The sequence below is a fragment of the Phaethon aethereus genome (assembly GCF_964289735.1).
Source record: "Phaethon aethereus genome assembly, chromosome: Z".
Classification (NCBI taxonomy): Eukaryota; Metazoa; Chordata; class Aves; order Phaethontiformes; family Phaethontidae; genus Phaethon; species Phaethon aethereus.
The window spans coordinates 30,496,632-30,517,033 of record NC_138577.1 but is presented as its reverse complement, the minus strand read 5'-3'; the positions used below and the strand labels follow the sequence as shown (position 1 = coordinate 30,517,033).

The window sequence follows — 20,402 nt, the reverse complement described above, 5'->3', positions numbered from 1 at the left end:
TATCACCTACCACTAAAAGTGTGTTATTCTTGGGTGTGAAACAATTTTTCTCCTTGTATCCTTCTGACATGCAATTATACACACACATCCAGCTCTGAACATCTTTGCAAATTTTTATGAAAAAGACCTGGTACATGGAATTCCACAGTCAGAATATGAGAATACATACAATGCTTTACCAGTTAGAAAATAAGAAAAAGTGGTATTTTTGTTTGGTTTATGGGGTTTCTTTTAAAGCTATTTTTTACTATGTTGATTCAAGAGGCACACAAAAAGATCTGAGTTGTTTTGGAGTTTTTTTAGGATAAACCTCTAAATGCTCATTCACAGCTAAGGATGCCACTAGCAAGCCTGAGGGTTTAAAAGAACTATTTTCCATAGCACAAGCAACTGTCTGTATGACAGTGCTTCGCTCAGGTAAGCTGCAGGTCAGGGCTGAGCTCTTCCCGCTGGTTCACCGCCGAGCAGCTCCAGTGCCAGAGGAAAGGGGGCCGTTTTTGAGACACAGGCATCCAGCTACCAGGAAGCAACACGGAGAAATTTCTGCTCGCAGAAGCTGAAAAGGCACAATAGAGCTACCCATCATCACCGCACTTTCTTCCCAAAGGTCAGGATTTTTGGAAAAGTGGCTTTTCAAAAACATCGGTTGTGGTTATGCTCCTGTCATCCGAATTACCCAGTTTTGTTAACACCGACTGCCGCCGGTTTGGCGGCCTCCGTGTGGCTTCCCGTGACCCAAAAAGGCAGGTCCTAAGGTATCAAGCTATAAACCCGGCAAGGTGAAATATCTATAAGAAACAAATTAAGAATACTCTCGTGCACTGCATGCTAGCGATACGCCGTTCTCAGAGGCGTCTCTAATTTTATATATACACAGATAAAGGCGAAGGGAAAGTCCCCACGCGGCACACCGTCCCTGCTCCGCTCGACACAGCGGCAACCACAGGACCCGTCCCGGCATGGCCCGTGCCCCGCGCCGTTCCTCAGCCCGCCTCGCTGTCCCCTGACCCCCCAAGCAGCAAGCTCCGCTGCCTCTTACCAACGAACCACCGACCTGCCGCAGCGCCAAGGGCCCTCCCGCTCCAGAGCACGCCTCGCCTGAGCACGGGGGTGGCCATAGCGGAGAGGGAGGAAGTGAGCGGCGGCCCGGGCTAAGGCCTGCGAGCTCCCCGCCCCCGGCCGCCCCCAGTAGGACGGGGCGCAAGATGGCGGCGGTGCTCGCAGGCGGCTCCCAGCGGGTGGTGCGGGAGGCGGTGCGGCGCTTGGCGGTTCGCTCGCCCGCCTCGGACTGCTGGGGCTGCGCGCCTGGAGGTACCGCGAGCTGCGCGGCGGGGGCGAGTGGCGGGATGGTCGGCCGGGGCCCTGGGCTGCCCTCTGGCTGGGGGACAAACCGGAGTACTACAACTCCCGGCATGCGCGGCGACCGCCGCCAGCCGTGTGCCTGACGGGAGTTGTGGTTCCTGCCGGAATTCCCCTCTCGGCGCCGGCTCTGGCGGGGGAACGCCGAGGGGCTCCCGGTGCGCGTCAGAGAGGCCCCGTTTGTGCTGCGGTGGGCAGGCCGCGCTGGTCCGGCGGAGTTCTCCTGCGGTGAAGGTTAGCGGCAGCGTTACTGCATTTATTCCGTGCTTCCCGCTGGTTGGGTATGAGCCACTAAAAAAAAAAACCCAAAACATGCAGCTTCATAAATGTGTATTTATTTTGGGAGAACGACAACGTTATCCAGACCCTGGGCTGTGCCTGCTGGTTGTCACCACCACAGCTGGGCTTCAGAGGCCTTTCGAAGGCGCTCCCTCACCCAGAGGGCAAAACAGGGGCATGTGGAAAGCACGTGTATGGCAGAGGTCTCCCCAGCATAGGCCCCGTCTGGGCTCCTGGCCTGCTGCACCAACGTCGGTGGAGGTTTAACTCAGTTTACAGCTCTACTAGATCCCTCAGAGACATAAAGATCCCTCCTGTGTGGTGGTCTGCCCACAGCTCTTCGCTGGCCTTCCTTTTAGGGGCTTGGCAGCACGTCGTGGTTGGTTGGTTAAGTTCTCTGGGATGGCCTGCACTGCCTGTGTGCACCAGCTATCATACCAATCTCCCTCATTTTTTCTTGGAGGCGCTGGTACTTGGTTTTGCACTGGTATGTTTCTGTAAGACTGTAAGGTATGAATTTAAGGAAGTGGTAGAATTCAGCAAATTGAATTCAAGGGTAAAATTCCACTGCCCCAAGCTCGCTGCTGACACCACTTGTGACCGCTGAACGTCCATGCAGTGTGGTGTACCTGTCCCACCCCAGGCACCAGCGTGATTCCTGCATCAGCTCTGGAGAGGACCAGGACAAGGATGGTCTTTTGGTATTAGATGAGCTGAGAAGGTCTGTGGGAAGTAGATAGCAAGATAATCCAGGCCAATTTCATGCTGGATGAACTGCATTTGTTTACCCATTGGTTAATGTCTAAAGGTGCCATTTAATGCATTTTTGTCTTCAGATTTTATGAAGTGTGTCATTAGCGTGCTTTGCTTCATAGAAAACGAGTGTTTTTATTTGCATGGCCTGTTACATTTTCTTAGGGAAATGCAGGAGGAGAGTAAATAACCTAACTTAAGTCATTACTTATGTATTGACATTTACCATGTCCCTTCATGATTGGAATCATTCTTTAGGAAGCCAAAAACTTAAAAGATTAGGTTGTGACAATGTAAACTACTACAGTGACTCTCTGTTACAAAGACATTGGTTGCAAATAAAAATTACTAGAGAACTGGTTTTGTGACAGCAAAAACTTCACAAATACCATTTGGATGACACTTTGTTAAAGGTACTTACAATACAGTATGGGTGAGGTCAGCACCCAAAGTTAATTTTGAAATTCTAGACTAAATGACTGTCTTATCTTTGATATCTGTACTGCGCCAGAACTTCACTAGGTCTCCTGACTATCACTACAATCCAAAATATAAGCTTTCTGATTTTTTCCTTTTGTCTTCGTACTGCATTTGGAGCTTCCAGAAGAATGCATTCTACAATAGCGGGGACAGCACATATGAGAAATGGAAGCTGTGCCACTAGTGAATTGTGGTGAACAAAGGATGACAAGACAAATCATAATAAAAGCATGAAAGGGGATAAAGATCTTATTCTTGTGCAGAATCCTTTTGTATCTTGGCTAGGTGGAGTGGAATGGTGTCTCTAGTTTTTCTTTTACACATCCAATAAATATATACTTCTTCATCCTTGTACACATTACGTCTGGAAAGCTGGGACATAGTGCTTGGGTTCTTTTGTCAATGATGTGAGCAACTGCAATTTTTGTAGTCTTTTTTTAGCGTCCTGCTGCCGGTGGTCTGGCATCACACAATAAGCAACAGCAGTAATACATAAATGCAAAGTTCAGTAGTATTAATACAGACAGTGTGATGTAAAACTTAACCTTCCTCTCTTTTTTTCTTATGGTAGGGAAGCGGTATCTGCTAACAGAAGATGACATAAAGTTACAAGAATTTCAGCAGATGAAAGTGGCAATTAGAAATGAAGTTCATGGCAATAAAGGTATTGGTGTTTATTTCATAATCACCGTTCTCAATTTTAGCATAAGTCCTAGGAAACAAGGCAAAGTTATTATATATAATATGACACCAATTGACCTCATTTAAACCAACAACTTATGTCTTCCTCTTGCAAATCTTTTGTAGCAAAAATTATTGGAAGATACAGGCTTTGTAGAATGAAACTATTATTTATGCTGTGTTGGGAAATGTGGAGAAGCTTTCAAGTATGCAAGGTGTTTACATAAGACCTAAGTTTTTTGTGTCCTTGCTTTTCCAACTTCATCAAATAGTCTAATAGAAAATACTGTTTCAGTCTACAAATCTTGCTTCAAATATATCAGCAGCAGAGAAAGTTAATACAAAACCTAATAACTACTTCACTATCCAGAGGAGGCCTATGCCAGCAATTCTCTTTTAATCTGCTCCATAAATTAAGTTAGCTTATTCTTTTACATTTTTTTCCTTTTACCTAATGTAAGTTCTCAGTTGTACACTCAATTCCAGATGATGTATACCCACTCAGAATACAAAAAACAAGTTCAGGTTTTCCAAACTAATGAAGGAGCAGGATTAGTGGATTTTTTCTGATGGGGTTTTGTCATGCTGTTTGAAGTGTATCCAAATTCCCTTCTTTAAGGAACATAAATATAAACATAAATTTGCCCTTAATATTTAATAAAGGTTAGGTAAAACTCCATTTCCTGCACCAGTTTCATCATGTGCAGATGTTCTAGTGATACAAATTGACGATTGTTCCAAAGGATGCAGTTAATATTGATTTTTTTTTGTGTGGCAAGGAAGTGACAAATAATAAAATTTAGTTTTATATAAACCTGTCTTCTGGGACAGAGAGGGAAGTAAACTCAACATGACAGGTTTTCTATATTAAGTAAAATTAGAATTTAAATTGGGCAGTGGCAAGTCATAATGTTGTTATATTTTGCTGTGATGATGTCGTACTCATATTGGGGATTATTCATCCTGTACTTGAGATACATTGAATTTATTGCTATGGGTCAGTCACTCTTGCTAAAACAGGTTTGTAGAAGCCAAATATTTGACTTTACAGGTCACAGTTGACCTTTATGTTTTGTACAAATAGTAGCCTCTAAGAACTGATGAAAACAATGTGCTAAGCACCTATTTGTGTGTATGTGTGCATGGTTTCTGTACTTAGTGTTTAGTCTATTACTTGAAAGATGAAAAGAAGTACTTAGGGCTAGTAATAAACTTGGTTTAGAAATGGAAAAAGCAGTAATAACTGTTACACAGAACATATAATAGCTATTATTCATTATACTTACAATGCAACTGTTAACTGTAATAGTTATACTATTAACTACAGCAGTTAAACAATTACCTACAGTAGTTATAATAACTATTATGTGTTCTTTAAAAATACAGTTCAGATCACAGGTGTTTTAAATTTCTTCACACCTTTGAACACATCACAACCATTATATATGCATACTTATATATATATATTATTCTGACTTCTTAGGGTTCAGCTCTGCATCTCAGTCTTGAGTAAGGACTTGTACTTGCATGTAGCAACAGATATGCATCCAGTAGCTGGATAAGTTGTTCTCTGGGGTGCTCACTTTGCACCTCTTGTGTACGTTACTAGCTTGAAACAGCAGGGACACAGCAACTGCTACAAAAAAGTTCACTTCTCTGCCCAAGATGTGGGGCAGCACTGTTAGAGGAATGGGGTACATGTGATTTTAATGTTGTGTATCTCTAAATGCCAAAGGGCTATCTGTGGTGTTTTCAAGCAAATGGCCTATTTTCACAAATATGTATCCACAGCAGCAGAAACACAGAGACTTGATCAAGTCCTTTATCAGCTGTGCTGTTTGCTTATCATTATAACCCAAAACAGACAAAGGAAAACAATTCTTTACCAGAATTGTTTCTTGCACAAATTCAGACACTCAACCTTCATTGCCTACCTATGGGCAATCTTCAGCAGTCCTCACCAACGGCCCCAGCCATCATGCCAAATTACTAAATATTCCACAGAGTGTTTTTAGGATGCTCGCATGGCTCTGTCAAACCACCTTCCCTCTTGACACAACATCTAGAAATTGTTTTGCGCTAACACTGGGTTTTACAGGGGGCAAGCAGCTCATCCTCCATCGATTGGGGTGAGAGCAAGTGGCTCCAGGCTCAGGCAGCTCATCTGTCCATCCATCCCCATCTTTCCAACCTCACTCACAGCATGCCCAGAGAGCAATATCTGCTGCTTCGTAACAGATGCTCAAAAGCTGACATTTTCAGAAATGTATTTTTGAAAGGCTAGGAGAAGAAACCTGTCAGGCAAAGGGACACAGGACTACCTGCACAGCCATACTGAGAGGGAGGAAAAAAACACAAAAGGAACTAAAAAAAAGGGAAAAAGAGGGAAGTCCCAAAGAAAACTCCAGCAGAACCAGCAATCAGGATCATTGGAAGATCTAGTGCAAAAACCTAGACTGAGGGATGAGTGCTGCTCCCCAGATGAGAGGAGCCTCACAGAGCAGCAACAGCAGCAGAGTGAGGACCTGAACAGCTTCATCTTGGCAGCTGGATGTGGTGGGAAAGTGCCGCTTTGGGACAGACACGTTGGCACCAGAAGAATGTCAGCAGAAAAATTGGGGATTAGGGGAGAAATCTCATCCATCCCACCCAACTGTCTTTGGAACGTGCACAGAGTGCCTGTTTAGGAACATCTTATCTTTGAAATTATTTGGAGATCGAACTTCACCCCTTCTATGAGCTCAAGTCACCCATACCAAAACCATGACCTTAAACTGAGAAACCTGACCTTACAGTGGCTCAGACAGAGCCTCTAAAGGTCTCTTCAAACCTAAACTATTCTATGATTCTGTGAATCAGAGCCTTGAGGTCACCAGCTGAGGGACTCATCTTTGTGCTTGCTTTGTCATAGGAAAATGTGCTGGATAGAGAAACCTTTTTTTTTCGGAGGGAAGGAAAGCAACTTTTAAGTTTATGGCTACATGTAGAAATACATAGGTTGTGTATGATACTCTTTATGTTTGCATCCATTGTGAAGGAATTTCAATCTTCCGTACAGTGTTGAGTAGAAGTTCTTAGACTCATTTGAATGCTAAGTTGGATTGGTTTTGTTTGTTTGCTTGCTTTTTAAAAAAAGAACGTAAGGCAGAAAATGTCACTTACAAAACTTCCTTCCTCTTTAAAGTTTCTCTATTACCTGATATATTACCATAACATACACAGTGAAATTAAGTTCACAATAAGCATCTTCTTGGTTTTCCAAGTCTGACACGACTTCATGGGGATACCTAGGCATGCTTGTCTGCGAGAAGCTTTATGCATTTTTCTTGGTGAACAAAACAAGCTTTCTGCTTCATTGAATCTCCATACATTCCTAAGTATGCAACACAGGAATGGAATTGTCTTCAGACTGCTGCTATAATGTTTTTTATTTTCAGATCCGTATTTTGAAAGTATTAAAGAAAAATTAAAGAAAAATGGAGTGATTCTCAAAAATGAATTAAAAAGTTTACTGCATTTGTGTCAGACTTCATCTGATGTGGAACTAGCCAGAAAAGTTATTTACAGGTATTTTTAACAATCCAGGTAACACTCTTTTTTGTCTTTATTTTTTTGCTTTTATTAGATGATCTCAGGTTGTGTCTGCAGTTGAGGGATTGCCTTAATTCAGTGGCTATATGCATAGTTAATCCCTTAAGGCTATATTTTCATTTACTTTGGATCTTCCAACCCTTCAGAGACTCTCAGATCAAAGGAGAGTCAAGCTACAGGAGCAAAGTGGTGTCCTACTGTATGCAGAATGAATGGTGAGCCACAGAGAAATGTCGTCTCTCAGCTGAGAGGTAGTGGTGTGTTCAGTGGCATTTTCCAGCCAAGACACGCCTGGTTATAAACTGCTCTGCACCCAGCAGTGGCAGGTCAGGAGGTTTTGTGAATGAAAGCCTTCCCAGCAAAGACTCCCACTGTAGGAGCTATAAAGAAAAAAGTGAAACACTTTATTTTTATCTTTTTTATTTATTTTTTAATGTAGGAGAGAAAAAGTTGAGGTATTTTAGTAGGCACTGCTGCTAAAATAGACTGCTGCAACTTCCTGTGCTATTGCTCTAGGAATAGAAGGTAAAGTGGCTGGGATTTTTTGTGGCAGAGACCCATTCTATTACTAATCCAATGTATGTTACTTTACGAGAAATAGAAAACATTACATGCTACTAGTTAATTCATTAGTTTGACCAAAACAATATTTTTTCCGCAAAACTAATCTCCTGTTACCGAAATGTCATTGGCTAGTGCAGGTAGAGAAGTGTGCTTCTGTCATTGCACATACAGATCTTCCTGTCTGTTTAAAGATGTTTTTCCTTGACAAATTCCCTGCCCCGTGTGATTAACTTATTTTAATCTTTCCAATAGGTATCATGAACAGAATGGAATCACAGCCTTACATAATTTTAAATTTGGGCCCCTCTTTATGAGGCTATGTTATGAGCTGGACCTTGAAAGACCTGCAGTAGAACTTATCAAAGATCAGGTAATTCCCCTATATATCTTGAAAATATTGTTGTTGTTATTATTATTAGTCCAATATGCATAATTGGTATACTACACAGGAGCCTTACATGAGCTCATAGACTTGAAGTATACATGTTGCAGGATGTCTATGACATTAATGAAAGGATGCAGATTACATGGTTTTTATTTTTAAAATAACAAAACAGTAATGTAAAGAAAATCAAATGCTAATTTGACGACTTTATTATTGTACTTCTATATAATTGCATTATTTGAATAAAAAGTATTGGTTAAAAGATAATTCCTCAAATGAACACAGCTGATGCATGTTTTCCTGCATTCTGTGTTGCATTACGTCATTCTTGGAAGTGAACACTTCTGAGTTTTTATGTAATAGTCCTCTGAAATCCCTTGTGTTATTTGTGCCAACAGATTTATCATGTTACTCTGTACTTCAAACTCCCTGTGTACCCTGTAGAGGTGGTATGATATTCATCAGCTCAGGAACTGGGCCCTTTTAGTGCTGAAGGAACTTAAGGACTTGTTTTTGAACATCTGTAAAATGCTATGTGTGCTCTTATGACAAGATAGTAGTCATGCACAGCGTATAATAAATTGAAAAGATTCAGTGCTATAATGTTGTGTCTTCAGAAATCTCTGGCAGCCAATGGAAAGCCATCTCTATGATGTGAATTCATTAAGGCATGAGATATGCCTCGCCAGAAATGTGAGAAGTCTTGCTGGGGCTACAATTCTTAAATTAGACATGTGTAAGAGTGTGTGTGGTTTTTGTTTTGGTTTGGGTTTTTATGATTGAGATCTACTTCTTTAAGACAGGTCCTGCAGCACTTGCAGGACTTAGTAACTGATGGATAGTAAGGTACAGTACCACTTCTTCAGACTCTGCTGCAGAAATTCAGACTTAGTATCTCTGGCATTTTATTTGCCTATTCCCAACAGACAGTGTGATTGAAGTGTGTTCTGGTTTCGGGACTCTCTTCTGTACTCTGCTTGTCATCACTCAAGCCTGTGTGACAAGCTGTTCATCATTTGATACTGTGATTAACAAAAAAATTCTTTCAATTTCATGGTGGTGGTACTTCAGCCCAAAGATATTGTTAATCAGCTGCATGCTATATTTCTGCTGGTATTTTTGGAGTTGCCATTAGTCAGTGACTTCTGCTTGCATTAACTTAGAGGTCACAATCTGTCATTAAAAAGAATGATAGTGGGAATCTCTGGAAATTTTCTGTTTAATTTTAGTGAGTTTTTGACCATACTGAGTCACAAGTATTTTAGAGGTTACTTGACAGAGGGACAGTCAGGGAGCACAGAGAGTTAAATGTTGAACTTGTGAAGATGGGGCTTATTCCAGTAGGAAGACCTGCTAAATGCTATGCACAGTAGGAGTGCTCACTGTCCTAACTTTCTTTATACTTGCTCTGTTTGTATGTTTCTTCTCCAGAATTTGCATGGTTTTTTCTCAGAGAGTACATCATTCCATATTTTGATGACTATGTTGTTTAAAAAGGGCCGTTTTGAAAGTAAGTACTGTGTTTGCTAAGGCAAATGCATTTTGAGGAGGATGCTTCTCACTGTACGTGTGTGTATAAATATATATATATTTTTAATGAATATTGCTGATTGGTTTATGGTTTTAGAAGGCCAAGCGCCGTGTAAATCAGCATAGGTGTGAATGAGCTGCACTGTAGTGTGTAATAAAAACAGAAGGCTGTATTTATTTCATACTTACAGTGGTATTCTAATCATTCTCAGTTGCATGGAGTTGTGTTTCCTAAACCCTCTTCTATGAAGGCTGACTTTCTCTTTGGTTTGTAATTTCTCGTAGCTTTTTTTTTTTCTATTCAGAGTTTGTTTTGTGTGGTTTTTGGAGCAGTAAGTTCTTCAGTAGTTTCTTTGGCAGTTCTGCATTTGTGTCAGAGGAGGGAAGAGTACCCTTTTTCCTTTAATAACAAAACCAAACCGTAGTCTTCTCTTGGTTTTTCTTACTAGTCTGTCCACACAGAGTGGCTACTGCAATATTTAAGTCAAATGCTTCAAATCAGTTTGGCTCTCTGTGAGGATAAGGGGGAATCATCTGACCTGACTGAAAAGACTTTCCATGAGAAACCCTTAAATTGAGTATTGAGTAAGCTTTTCAAACAAATCTCTTTATTTGAAATTTGTTGAACACGCAACGCTTGGTCTCTTGACATTTGGCAAATATAAGTCCTAAAAATTGAGACTGATCCACTGTAAACATAACTGGATCAGAGCCTGAATGCAGTGTTGTAGTGTAGTGGAGCATGTGCGTTATTGAGGAGTTGCCTAAAATAGTGGAAGCTTTGATCATGTGTTTAAAAGGCTTGCTTTCTGGGCAGTTAGGAAGAATGAGAGTGGCTTTGTCAAGTATCTAGAATTTAGCTTTAGATTTGTATGAAAATAATAGAACAGTAAGGCCAGATGTTAATGTAAAATGAAAACCTTGCCGGGAAGAAATATTTACATCCAACTGACCCTAAATTAAACTTTTTGAAATGTATTAATTTTTTTAAAACATTACAGATTTCAGTTTACATTCTCATTTTGAGATAGACTTACTGAGCTCATACCACATGGAATTTTTTTCTTTCAGTTACTAAATGTACAGTGTTAAATTTGTGAAGTGAGTAACACTAATGTATTTTTGATAGATGCCTTGGAAGTTCTGGTAGAAATGAAAAAACAAGGTATACCTTTCAACAAAGAAACCTATTTACTTGCATTTGCAATATGCTACAAACTGGTAAGTATTTTCAATTTACATGATGAAAAAGTGTTTGAAATGCCTTCTCTGTGTCTTCCTTTTTTTTATTTTAAAATTTCCATATGTTCCCAGTCACAATTCCTTATCTAGTGCAAATATTTTAGATTTATTTAAATCCTAAATTGCTTCCTAGTGCATGGTGTGGTGCACATATATAGCTTCCCATACAAACTAATGTCACAAATCAAATCCCTAAAAAATTACATGGACATTAAAGAAAAAATTTGATACAGCCTTTGATTAGCTGATAGTATTTTTTTTCTGGGATCTGTGCATCTCTTCAGACTATACTCTGCTTGAGCCTCAATATTGGTTTGTAGTCTGGCTTCCTTAAGAGATAAGGCATATATATGATATGTTCTGTTTGTCAGACATCTCCTTTCCATTTTACCCACTCTCTTCACTTGGTAGAAAATTGGCTGGCTGGCTGAGCCTAGAGAGTTGTGGTGAACGGAGTCACTCTCATGGTTAACTGAGGGTTAACCACGTGCCCCTCACTACAAGAAGTAAGTTGAGTTGCTGGAGCATGTCTAGAGAAGGGCAATGAAGCTGGTGAAGGGTCTGGAGAACAAGTCTTATGAGGAGCAGCTGAGGGAACTGGGGTTGTTTAGCCTGGAGGAGACTGAGGGGATACCTTATCGCTCTCCACAACTAGAGAGGCGGTTTTGATGAAGTGGGTGTTGGTCTCTTCTCCCAAGTAACTAGCGATAGAACAAAAGGAAATGGCCTCAAGTTGCACCAGGGCAGGTTTAGACTAGATATTAGGAAAAATGTCTTTACTGAGAGAGTGGTCAAACATTGGAACAGGCTGCCCAGGGAGGTGGTGGAGTCATCATCACTGGAAGTGTTCAAAAAACGTGTGGACGTGGCACTTCAGGACATGGTTTAGTGGACATGGTGGTGTTGGGTTGATGGTTGGGCTTGATGATCTTAAAGGTCTTTTCCAACCTTAATGATTCTGTGATTTCTCCCCTCCTCCTCCAAGTAACCTTTAACCATTTCTTTAATTGCACCCAAATTCGACAAGGATTAGAGTTCTCAAAGGTAATCTCTTCCTACATGCCTGATGAAAATGGGCAGCTGAGTGGGGAAAGAAACCTGGATGAATGCCTTCAGTGAGAGACAGGCTGCCCCTTGAGCTTAACTGTATTTTTAGCTCAGAGAAAAAGAATATGACCATAGTAAGAAATTAGGCTAACAGGTTCTAGAGTGTTTCCTTAGAACTATTTCCCTTTTGTAGCAAAGTGAGGTCCCCAGACTTTTTTATTTTGATCTTCCTCTCCAGATTTGAATGAGTTCTGCAATTTGAAATATTAACATAGGCCCCTCCCAAGCTCAGTAGGAAACTCTTCTTCAATTTCCCTGTGTTTTTAGGAAGAAAGACACTGAGGAAAGGGTTATACCACTAGACTAATCTTCCTTAGGTTTCTCAGTTAACCATACAATGAAACTGAGTGCATACGTGATAAAAAGGAGTTGGCCTAAAATGGTAGCTCAGCAGTCATTTATGTGGTACTTCTGAAATTCTCAGTTCTAGTGAATCAGGGCTGCCTTTAGGTCAGGGGAAATAGAAACAGCCATGTCGCTTTGGTGTTTGGAGAGGCAGGCAGTAGGCAGAGCTGAGAAAGAGCTATGGAAGTTGTCTGCTGCTAAAAACAGCTAGAGATTGGTGATTACAGTTAGTGTAGGGATGTTACCAGTTCTACATAGAACATACCTTTTTCAGAAAGTTACGAATGTACAAAGATTCTGACAGTATGCTACAATCCAAGTTTATAATTTGGTGTTTGCTACTAGCATCCACTGAGGCAATATTTACCACTTCAGGGTTGTTACTTGGCCTATACTCTGCCTGTTTAGGTAAAGGCTTTCACAGAAACCCACTGTGTTTCTTTGAGGTATCCTTTGCTCCCTCTGCTGTAGCTTATTCCCTAAAATCTTTACATGATTCTTTCCATGGCCTGCTGTCAGAAGGCTTGGATCCATGGCACGTAAAACAAGAACTGATTCCCAAGACGTCTGTGTTCTAGTACTTCTGGTCTTATCTATGTTTTCAAAAGAGAATCTGGACCATCATTACTTGTTTAGCAAATTGATAAAAATAGAGGGGAAATGATTCTAAACTGTCACCCAGTTGTTTTAATAACCATAATTAATTTGTGTGGGGTTTTTTTTAATTACAGTAAAATACTATCAATAAGGGAATAAGCTGTAGTAACCCTTTATGCACTAGTGAGGATTAAGTGGAGCTCTTTCAAAAACTTAATCTGTTGATTCAGCTGTTAGTGGTAGGAGGAGAAATCATTAAGCTCAAAAGGTGTTTTTGCTTGTGATGCAACATACGAAACTTCAGAAAAAAAATCTTGAAGGGGAATATTTTCAAGATGCACTACTTGAATACTAGTAATAATGGTGCTGGTATCATTAAGAGCAGTGCTGGATTTTTACTAGGTTAATTCTTGGTTTCTTTTGAATAACTATGATAGAGACCAGTACAGAAAAATGTACAAGGCTTAAATTTCAGATTGTTGCTGGTGGATAAACAAAAGAATTAATGTTTAATCTTTGTACAGAAGTGTTTTGGAGGTCAACTCTGTGATGTTTTAAATCATTGTAAGGCACTGCTATCCTCTAAGGTGACAAATGGTCCTTCTTTTAGTGCAGGAAAGGGCTATAGGCCTTTTGATGACAACAAAATATTTATGTAATAATAATCAATCTTCTGGTGGTCAGAATGTTCCTAAATTTTCAGAGAACATGTTTTAAACCACAGGTTTTTCATGTGATTTAAAAGGTATTTTCACAAGGTGTGCAGACCATTCAGCAGTGGCATGGGAAAGCATCCCTTAAATACCCGAAGGATGACCCTATCCCTTAAATCACGACCAGTATTTTGCAGGAACGACATTTTGAACAGTAGGAACAGAAATCAACACTAAATACTAGGAAGGAATATGAAAACTCTTATCCGTATTGGTGGTACCAGTTGTACAAAACCTTCCTGCTGCCACCTAAGTTTGGCAGGTATTACTTAAGTATTACTTACCATTACTAAGTTTGGAGTCCAGTCAGCTCTATTCATAATTTTCGGTGTGAGGAGCATTATTTTGGAGAGTTGGTCATTTGTCAGATAACACACAGGTAAACTTATTGCCTTTTACTATAGACTCCTATTGAAAATAATCACAGAAATAATGAAGGCTTTCTGTGTTGGAAAACAGGCAAATGTCTAAGCTGTCATATTAGAATATATACTTTGGAAACATCTTGCAAGATTTAATCTGTAAGAGAGGCTAAAAATTGCCAAATGTTCAAATTTACACATAGAGAGATTTCTTTAGTGTAATAGTGCTGAGCAGTTCAATGCTTAGGAAGCATTGATTTTCATTAACTATCTAATGTAGCTTTTAGAATAAAGTAAGGACAAAAAGTCAACTTTCTTCCTGATTTGGGAATGATTGGAAAGTGGAAAGGAAAGTGTCTTAGTTTTAGCATACGACGGGCTGGTTTTATCTCTTGTAGAAGCCAAAACAGTTAGGGCAAGGTGTAGTTGTTAAAATAATGGAAGTTATTTCTACCCTCTTCTGAACTCTGTAGCTTTGAATATTGTATTTTGATGTTGTGTTTCTCAAGAAGTGCTGCACAGAATCTGCTCGGTTGGGTTCAGATAGGAATTACCTTGGTGATCTTACAGTATATTGACTTTTGCATGCCCCTTGAATGTGATTGCAATTGCCTACAGTCCTTTCAGATCACAAGAACAACAAGTGCAACTTAGGTTTGAAATTTCTATGCAGGACAACCTGGAGTCATGCAAAATTTCTGCGAAACTGCTTGAAGAAGCACAGATAAAAGGTGACACAGTACCACTACGAGCATTCTGCTTTGCTATGGCAACTGCTCTGAAGCAGGTACAGTACCTTTTGTTTTGATTCGTGCCTTGATCTCTATAGTTTTATTGTAGTAGGATAGTCAGTGAAAGGAAGCTAACATAAAGAAAGCGTAACTGATCTATATAATAACTTCAAGTAGTAGAACTTTTAGTCCTCTGAAAGGGTAGGACTATAGACAACTCCCACACAAAGTGAATGTGGAAATTCTGTAACCTAAACATATCTTAAGTCTAATGCACAGGTATTTTGTGCTAGCAACAATGCCATATAGAATTATTTTTAGAAAATGAAAGAGGGTTGGGCCAGCAGGCTAAATGTAACCCTGGTCCCAGTCCTGCAGATACTACTATTTAGTGATGTTTTCCTTTAAATAGGATTAAAATGGTTATTTAAAATATTTGCACATCATCTCTTTAAAACTTTTATCTTGGGAGGCAAATTCAAAGGCTATGATGCGTATTGCCCTACTGCCTGGGAGATGGCCTGTCGTTCTCCACAATATGTTTCCTCAGGTGGAGGTTTTCATATACCTCATGTGCCTAAGCACTGATATGAAGAGGCTCAGAGGCAGCACAGGGTGAAAGATTGAGGAGAAGAATAACAATTAGGACATTCTAAAGTCTAATATTTCCTCTGCCACTAATTTGTATAAACATCTTGAGGAAATTCTGAACCTTCTCTGTTTCACACCTAAGCAGAGGTCAGAGGCACTGTAAGAGCTAGCAGTTTGAATGGATTTGAATCCATGTTGTTCATGGATTTGAATGAATGAAATAGAATTGTTAAAATTTTCTAATGCACTCTGTGATCTTGCACTGTCTTTGTAAACAGAGACACTGAACAATACCATCATTGAAATTAATTTATTCCTGTGTATGATGGCATGACAGCGCTCCTCATTGGCTTTGAGGTTATAAAGCAAAGTCTCTGTCTCTGAAACAACATGAAATAACCTTGATGCCTTTATGTAAAAACAGTTAAAATTCTTGTTTTGCAAAGAGAATAATGCTTCACATTACACTTCACTATTTCTTAAGCTGCATGATCTTTGAGAGTACATTTTGCTGTAAGATGTTTCTTGATCCCAAGTAACAGTGGTTGGTTTAGTAAAGGCCAGTGTAACATTTACTGACTATACAAATCATTTGACGGCGTAGATACAGGACTGTAAACGTGTATGTCCAAAAGGTTAAAAGTGCTGGGCAGGATAAATACCCACATTAACGTATGCTGCACTTCATTTAAGTACTCTGACATGTGCCAAACTGAGCATGTGTGTAGATCTTTTCTCTTTCAGGTGCTGTCATGCTCAACATTGGTTATATGCCTCCTTTCCCTGCTGATCTGAGGCAGGGACTACTGTCTGATGTGCTGGAGAGACAGATCACATGGGAACTCCAGCATGTGGTGTTCCTTTCACAGGCTGGATGCTGTTTGGGTCTTGGTGAAGGGGTTTTAGATGCTGGTTTCCGATTCACTGAAAAGTTGTGGAAGACTCTTGTTTTTCTTGAACTTATATTGTGAAAGTGTGTCACAAATGTATAACTATATTTTTTTTATTATTTATAATTCCTTCCTAGAATGATGTAGCGCAAGCCAAATTTTATTGTTCCCAGATAATGAAAACAGAGAACAAACTATACAATAATCTTAAAGTAAGTATGCTTGCATTGTATTAGAATCTTGCAGAGAAGTATGTCATAGTGGACAGAAACCTCCCATGTGCAAAGTAACGTAAGACCAGCTTCCTACTAGCACAGGTGTATATCAGTACTGTTGCTGGGCTTGTTTCTGAGCCAACAGACAATTTCTGTCAGTTAGGTGAGTTACATTCTGAGTTGTTGACAGCATTCCCCCATTTTTAAAATCGCTTCCTACCATAGATGGGAATGGAAAGTAGACCTACCCTACATCCGTGAGTGTAGACCTGTGAACAATTTTTAATTATGACATTGTGACTTTTTGCTTTCTTGCTACAAGAGATTTAAAAAAACACAGCTCCAAGTAAATGCCTGCCTTAGCTGCGCTTTGACCACTTCAGGCCTCCTTCAGCCCTATGAACCTTAACCACATATGTACATACAACAATTTTTTTCTTTAATTGTGTGGTCTACAACTTGAGAGAAAGTCTACTGCATGTGCCCTGTAAAGTGACCTCTCTAAGCTATGGAAGAAAATACTTTATTCAACAACAGCTAATGCAGCTCCATCAGACGAACTCTGCTTCCAGGCTCACCCTTTCCAGGTCCCAGCTGCAAAAAAAAACAGATCTCTGTGCAACTTGATCATTCCCTCTGCTTTCTTCATGATTAGTGGATTTTTGTCAGTGCAGCATCTAGAAATATATTTTGTCCTGCTTTGCTTTATATGTTCCTCACACACTTTTAAAAATTTGCATTCTGATGATAAGTAATATTTGTGTGGTGTGGTTTTATTTTATTTTTAAGGTTCTTGTCCAACTCAGATCTGGTTCACTAGAAGAAGTAATAAAGACATTAGAGACAGCAATGGAAGTAGATACTCCTCCCTTTGTGAAAAAAATCGAATTTTCTGAGCAGGTGGTAAGTACACAGTAATGAGAGGATGTCTACAGTGCTTGGCTGAGCCATGATGATGGTGGTTCAGCTACCGAACTTCAGGTCCCTGAGTCCTGAAAGCCCTGCTAGAGTTGTTCGGGTTCTGATATATTCAGACGCCAAAGCAGCTCGCTGGCTTTCCGTACTGTTGGACAAAGCACTTAGCTATCCACTTCGGTTTTTTATTGTGGATTTTGCTCTTAGAAGTTCAGATTTCATCTGAATGTCAATGAAGCGTTCCCTAGTGGCATTAAATAATTTAATCCCTTGCCTTCTCTGCTATTTTCGTTTGATATAAAAATGAGAATAAAGTTCTGATCACAGCGATATTGTTAGGTTGGTACTATTTGCAAAGACCTGTGATGCTATACAGGGAAATGTGATATGGTATGGTAAATAACAGCTTTTGCTATTTTACTATTAAAAATAGCTTTTACAGTATTGATCACCAAGAAGGCTGCCTTCAGAACACATATGTACCCCTATCAGCTTGGCAACATTGCTGCTGCTTTTTCTGAAACTTACTAGTGTATTAATTTTGAATGTGTCCATGGAACAAGATATTATAAGACTGTGTTAATAATTAAATATTTAGCCTTTCACTGCTGCCTATTAAATAAAATTAATAACTGATACATAAAATAACAAATACTAGGTAGAAGGGGGGCATACCTTTCAAAACATAGCCCATGTATATTAACTGCTATTTTAAAACAAAATTTTTTAAAGCAGCTTTTCATTTTGAAATTCATTGCAATAAATTTTGCATGGGTCAGTGTTGTATTTTGCATTTGTTCGGCAACTTTGTATCAGTCTCTACAAATACTAAGCATTAGTCCTAACTCATTCCTTCTGCAAAAGGTTATTGATCAATAAATATTTTTAAGAGATTTACTTATACTTGAGCTCATACTCTGTGTATGGCATACAGAACTTGTCAGTATTCCATAGTCTGACTTTTATTGATTTGTACTGTACTGGGCATTTACTGTGATATACAATAATAATTGGAATTGTGCTGATATGAAAAGTAGATTCCAGGAAGCAATTATGTTTCCTGGGTTTAAATAGAAAATAATTGTGTTGGTCTGTACTAGGACTGAAATAGGACTGTACAACTTTGAGGAAGTTTTAAATCTAATAAACTCTCTTTAATAGGTATCCAGTGCATTTCCACCATTGTGCTGTGTAAAGTGCTCTTCTTATGAGTCATTGCATTAGCCATCTATCTTATCTTGTGTATTTTTTTTCTCTTTGAGTGATTGCTTATCTTCAATATGGTGGTTGAATGAGATTTTTCGCTTGCTGAACTGTAACAGTCTGTCATTTTCTTCTCCTTAGCTGGCTACAGTCAGGGAAAAGATGGAAGAAAACCCCGACCTTTCTGCCAAATTAGGAGATGTTTATACGAAACTACAAGCTTCAGGACAGATAACCATGTGCACGCTGGAAGACATGCTTTTCCAGGTTCCTAGTTCAAAGAAGACCCCTGCAAGGCTTTTAAATCAGAAGCAATTGGGCTATCAGGCTGCTAAACCCCTTCGGTCAAATCTATTGTTGGAATAGTTCAGTATTTGATGGCAAACTGAACTCCTGTTGGCATCTCTAAGAAGCCAAGTTCAAATAAAATGTCTTCTCCCCTCCTCCACAATGAGCAATTAAGTTGTTTGTGTGAAACTGCATTTTAAATACAGATCATGTAGCTTCCGTGTTTCAATTTTGATGCTAAAAACAATCATCTGTGACAGTGGGTATTTTTGTATTGTTCGGAAATGGAGTGGTAGAATGGTTTTAAGTTTTTCCTCAGGCACTTAAATCAGGATTTTCCTATGCTAAGTGTCCTGATGTAAGTGAATGAAATAGTATGCATATCTGACCTGTCTTCTGTGGTTCATGAGAAGAAAATTCAGTCTTCATTGGATGTAACGTTCTGACTGAAAGGATAGATGCAGTCCAGAGTTTAGAGAAGAGTATAGATGTGCTTTAACTGTTGATTCAAATTCTGTACATCTCCAGAGCATCAGATGAAAACGATCATCTTTTTTTCTCTTTAAAATCTTTTTTCTTCAGAAGCAATGTGTTAGTATGTTTTTCGTATCAAATGGGATGTTGGAAATGCTATGGGAGGTAGCGTGGTAACCATGTGGTTGTTTTCTCACTCGAAGGAGATTCCCGAACAAAAGTCACAGTAAGGGGCCCGACATATTGCTCCCTTCAAATTTTCTGATACTAAGCCTCCCCGGATAAGCAGATCTTGATAAAAATTTGCGACAAAGTCCTAACAAGTTTCTTAGAGCAAGTATGATCTAGAATTACATGTCATCTGCATAATTCACACATATGTGATCATAAAAACAGTACAAAGAAGCTTCACATTGACTTGGTTCTAGTAATAAAAAGCTCTTTGTAACTGAGAGTCCTCTATACCAAATAAATCTTTTCTCATTCGCCATCCAGAATAGAAGGAATTGGAAACAGGTATGCCTTGGCTGGCATTCTCAGTACTTTTGGTTTACTTCTGCATATGAAGTGATGAGCCTATTGGAACAGACACAGCAGTCCTGTGAGCATAAGACTACGTGGACCCCAGCTTAGTACTCTCCAAGCTGGGCTGCCTTCTCTCTCCTTTGGCTTCTGTTCTTTTTGTTCTTGTTTTGTCTCTACCTCCCTCAAGCAAATGTCCGAACTCAAAGGATTCTTTCTGTAAATGAGCCTGTGCATGCTATGTAAAACTTTGTTGAAGCCAGTGAGTCACTGTGAAGGAACAAGAACCCATCCATGCAGAAACACATCTTTAGCCATCAAAGCAAATGTAGCTACAGCAAGTCAGGGGTTTCCTTCTGAGGCTCTAACACTGTTAACTCATTTCTGTAACCAATGTGTCTTGTAAATACTAGTTACACAGTGGATGGAATTTCATGCAAGTGCAAGTGAAGAATAATTTGAAATTTGTATCACATTTTGGTGAAATGTTTGCACACTTTTTATGAGTGGTTGCATAGGTTGAAGTACTACATACATTATTCTACAAACATAGCTAATTACTTGTTCTGTAATACTGTGTAGTGC

General features: G+C 39.6%; 1 protein-coding gene across 1 annotated transcript; it reads left to right on the top strand.

The window, feature by feature from the left end:
* Window positions 1–1,205: 1,205 nt before the first annotated feature.
* PTCD2 (pentatricopeptide repeat domain 2) lies at window positions 1,206–18,899 on the top strand (the record flags this gene model as incomplete). The annotated part of the gene is made up of 11 exons (XM_082013789.1): window positions 1,206–1,311; window positions 3,443–3,535; window positions 6,990–7,119; window positions 7,960–8,077; window positions 8,491–8,541; window positions 9,524–9,602; window positions 10,752–10,843; window positions 14,662–14,775; window positions 16,338–16,412; window positions 17,205–17,318; window positions 18,675–18,899. The coding sequence occupies 11 exons, from the start codon at window positions 1,206–1,208 to the stop codon at window positions 18,897–18,899; spliced, it is 1,197 nt and encodes a 398-aa protein (XP_081869915.1).
* Window positions 18,900–20,402: the final 1,503 nt, after the last annotated feature.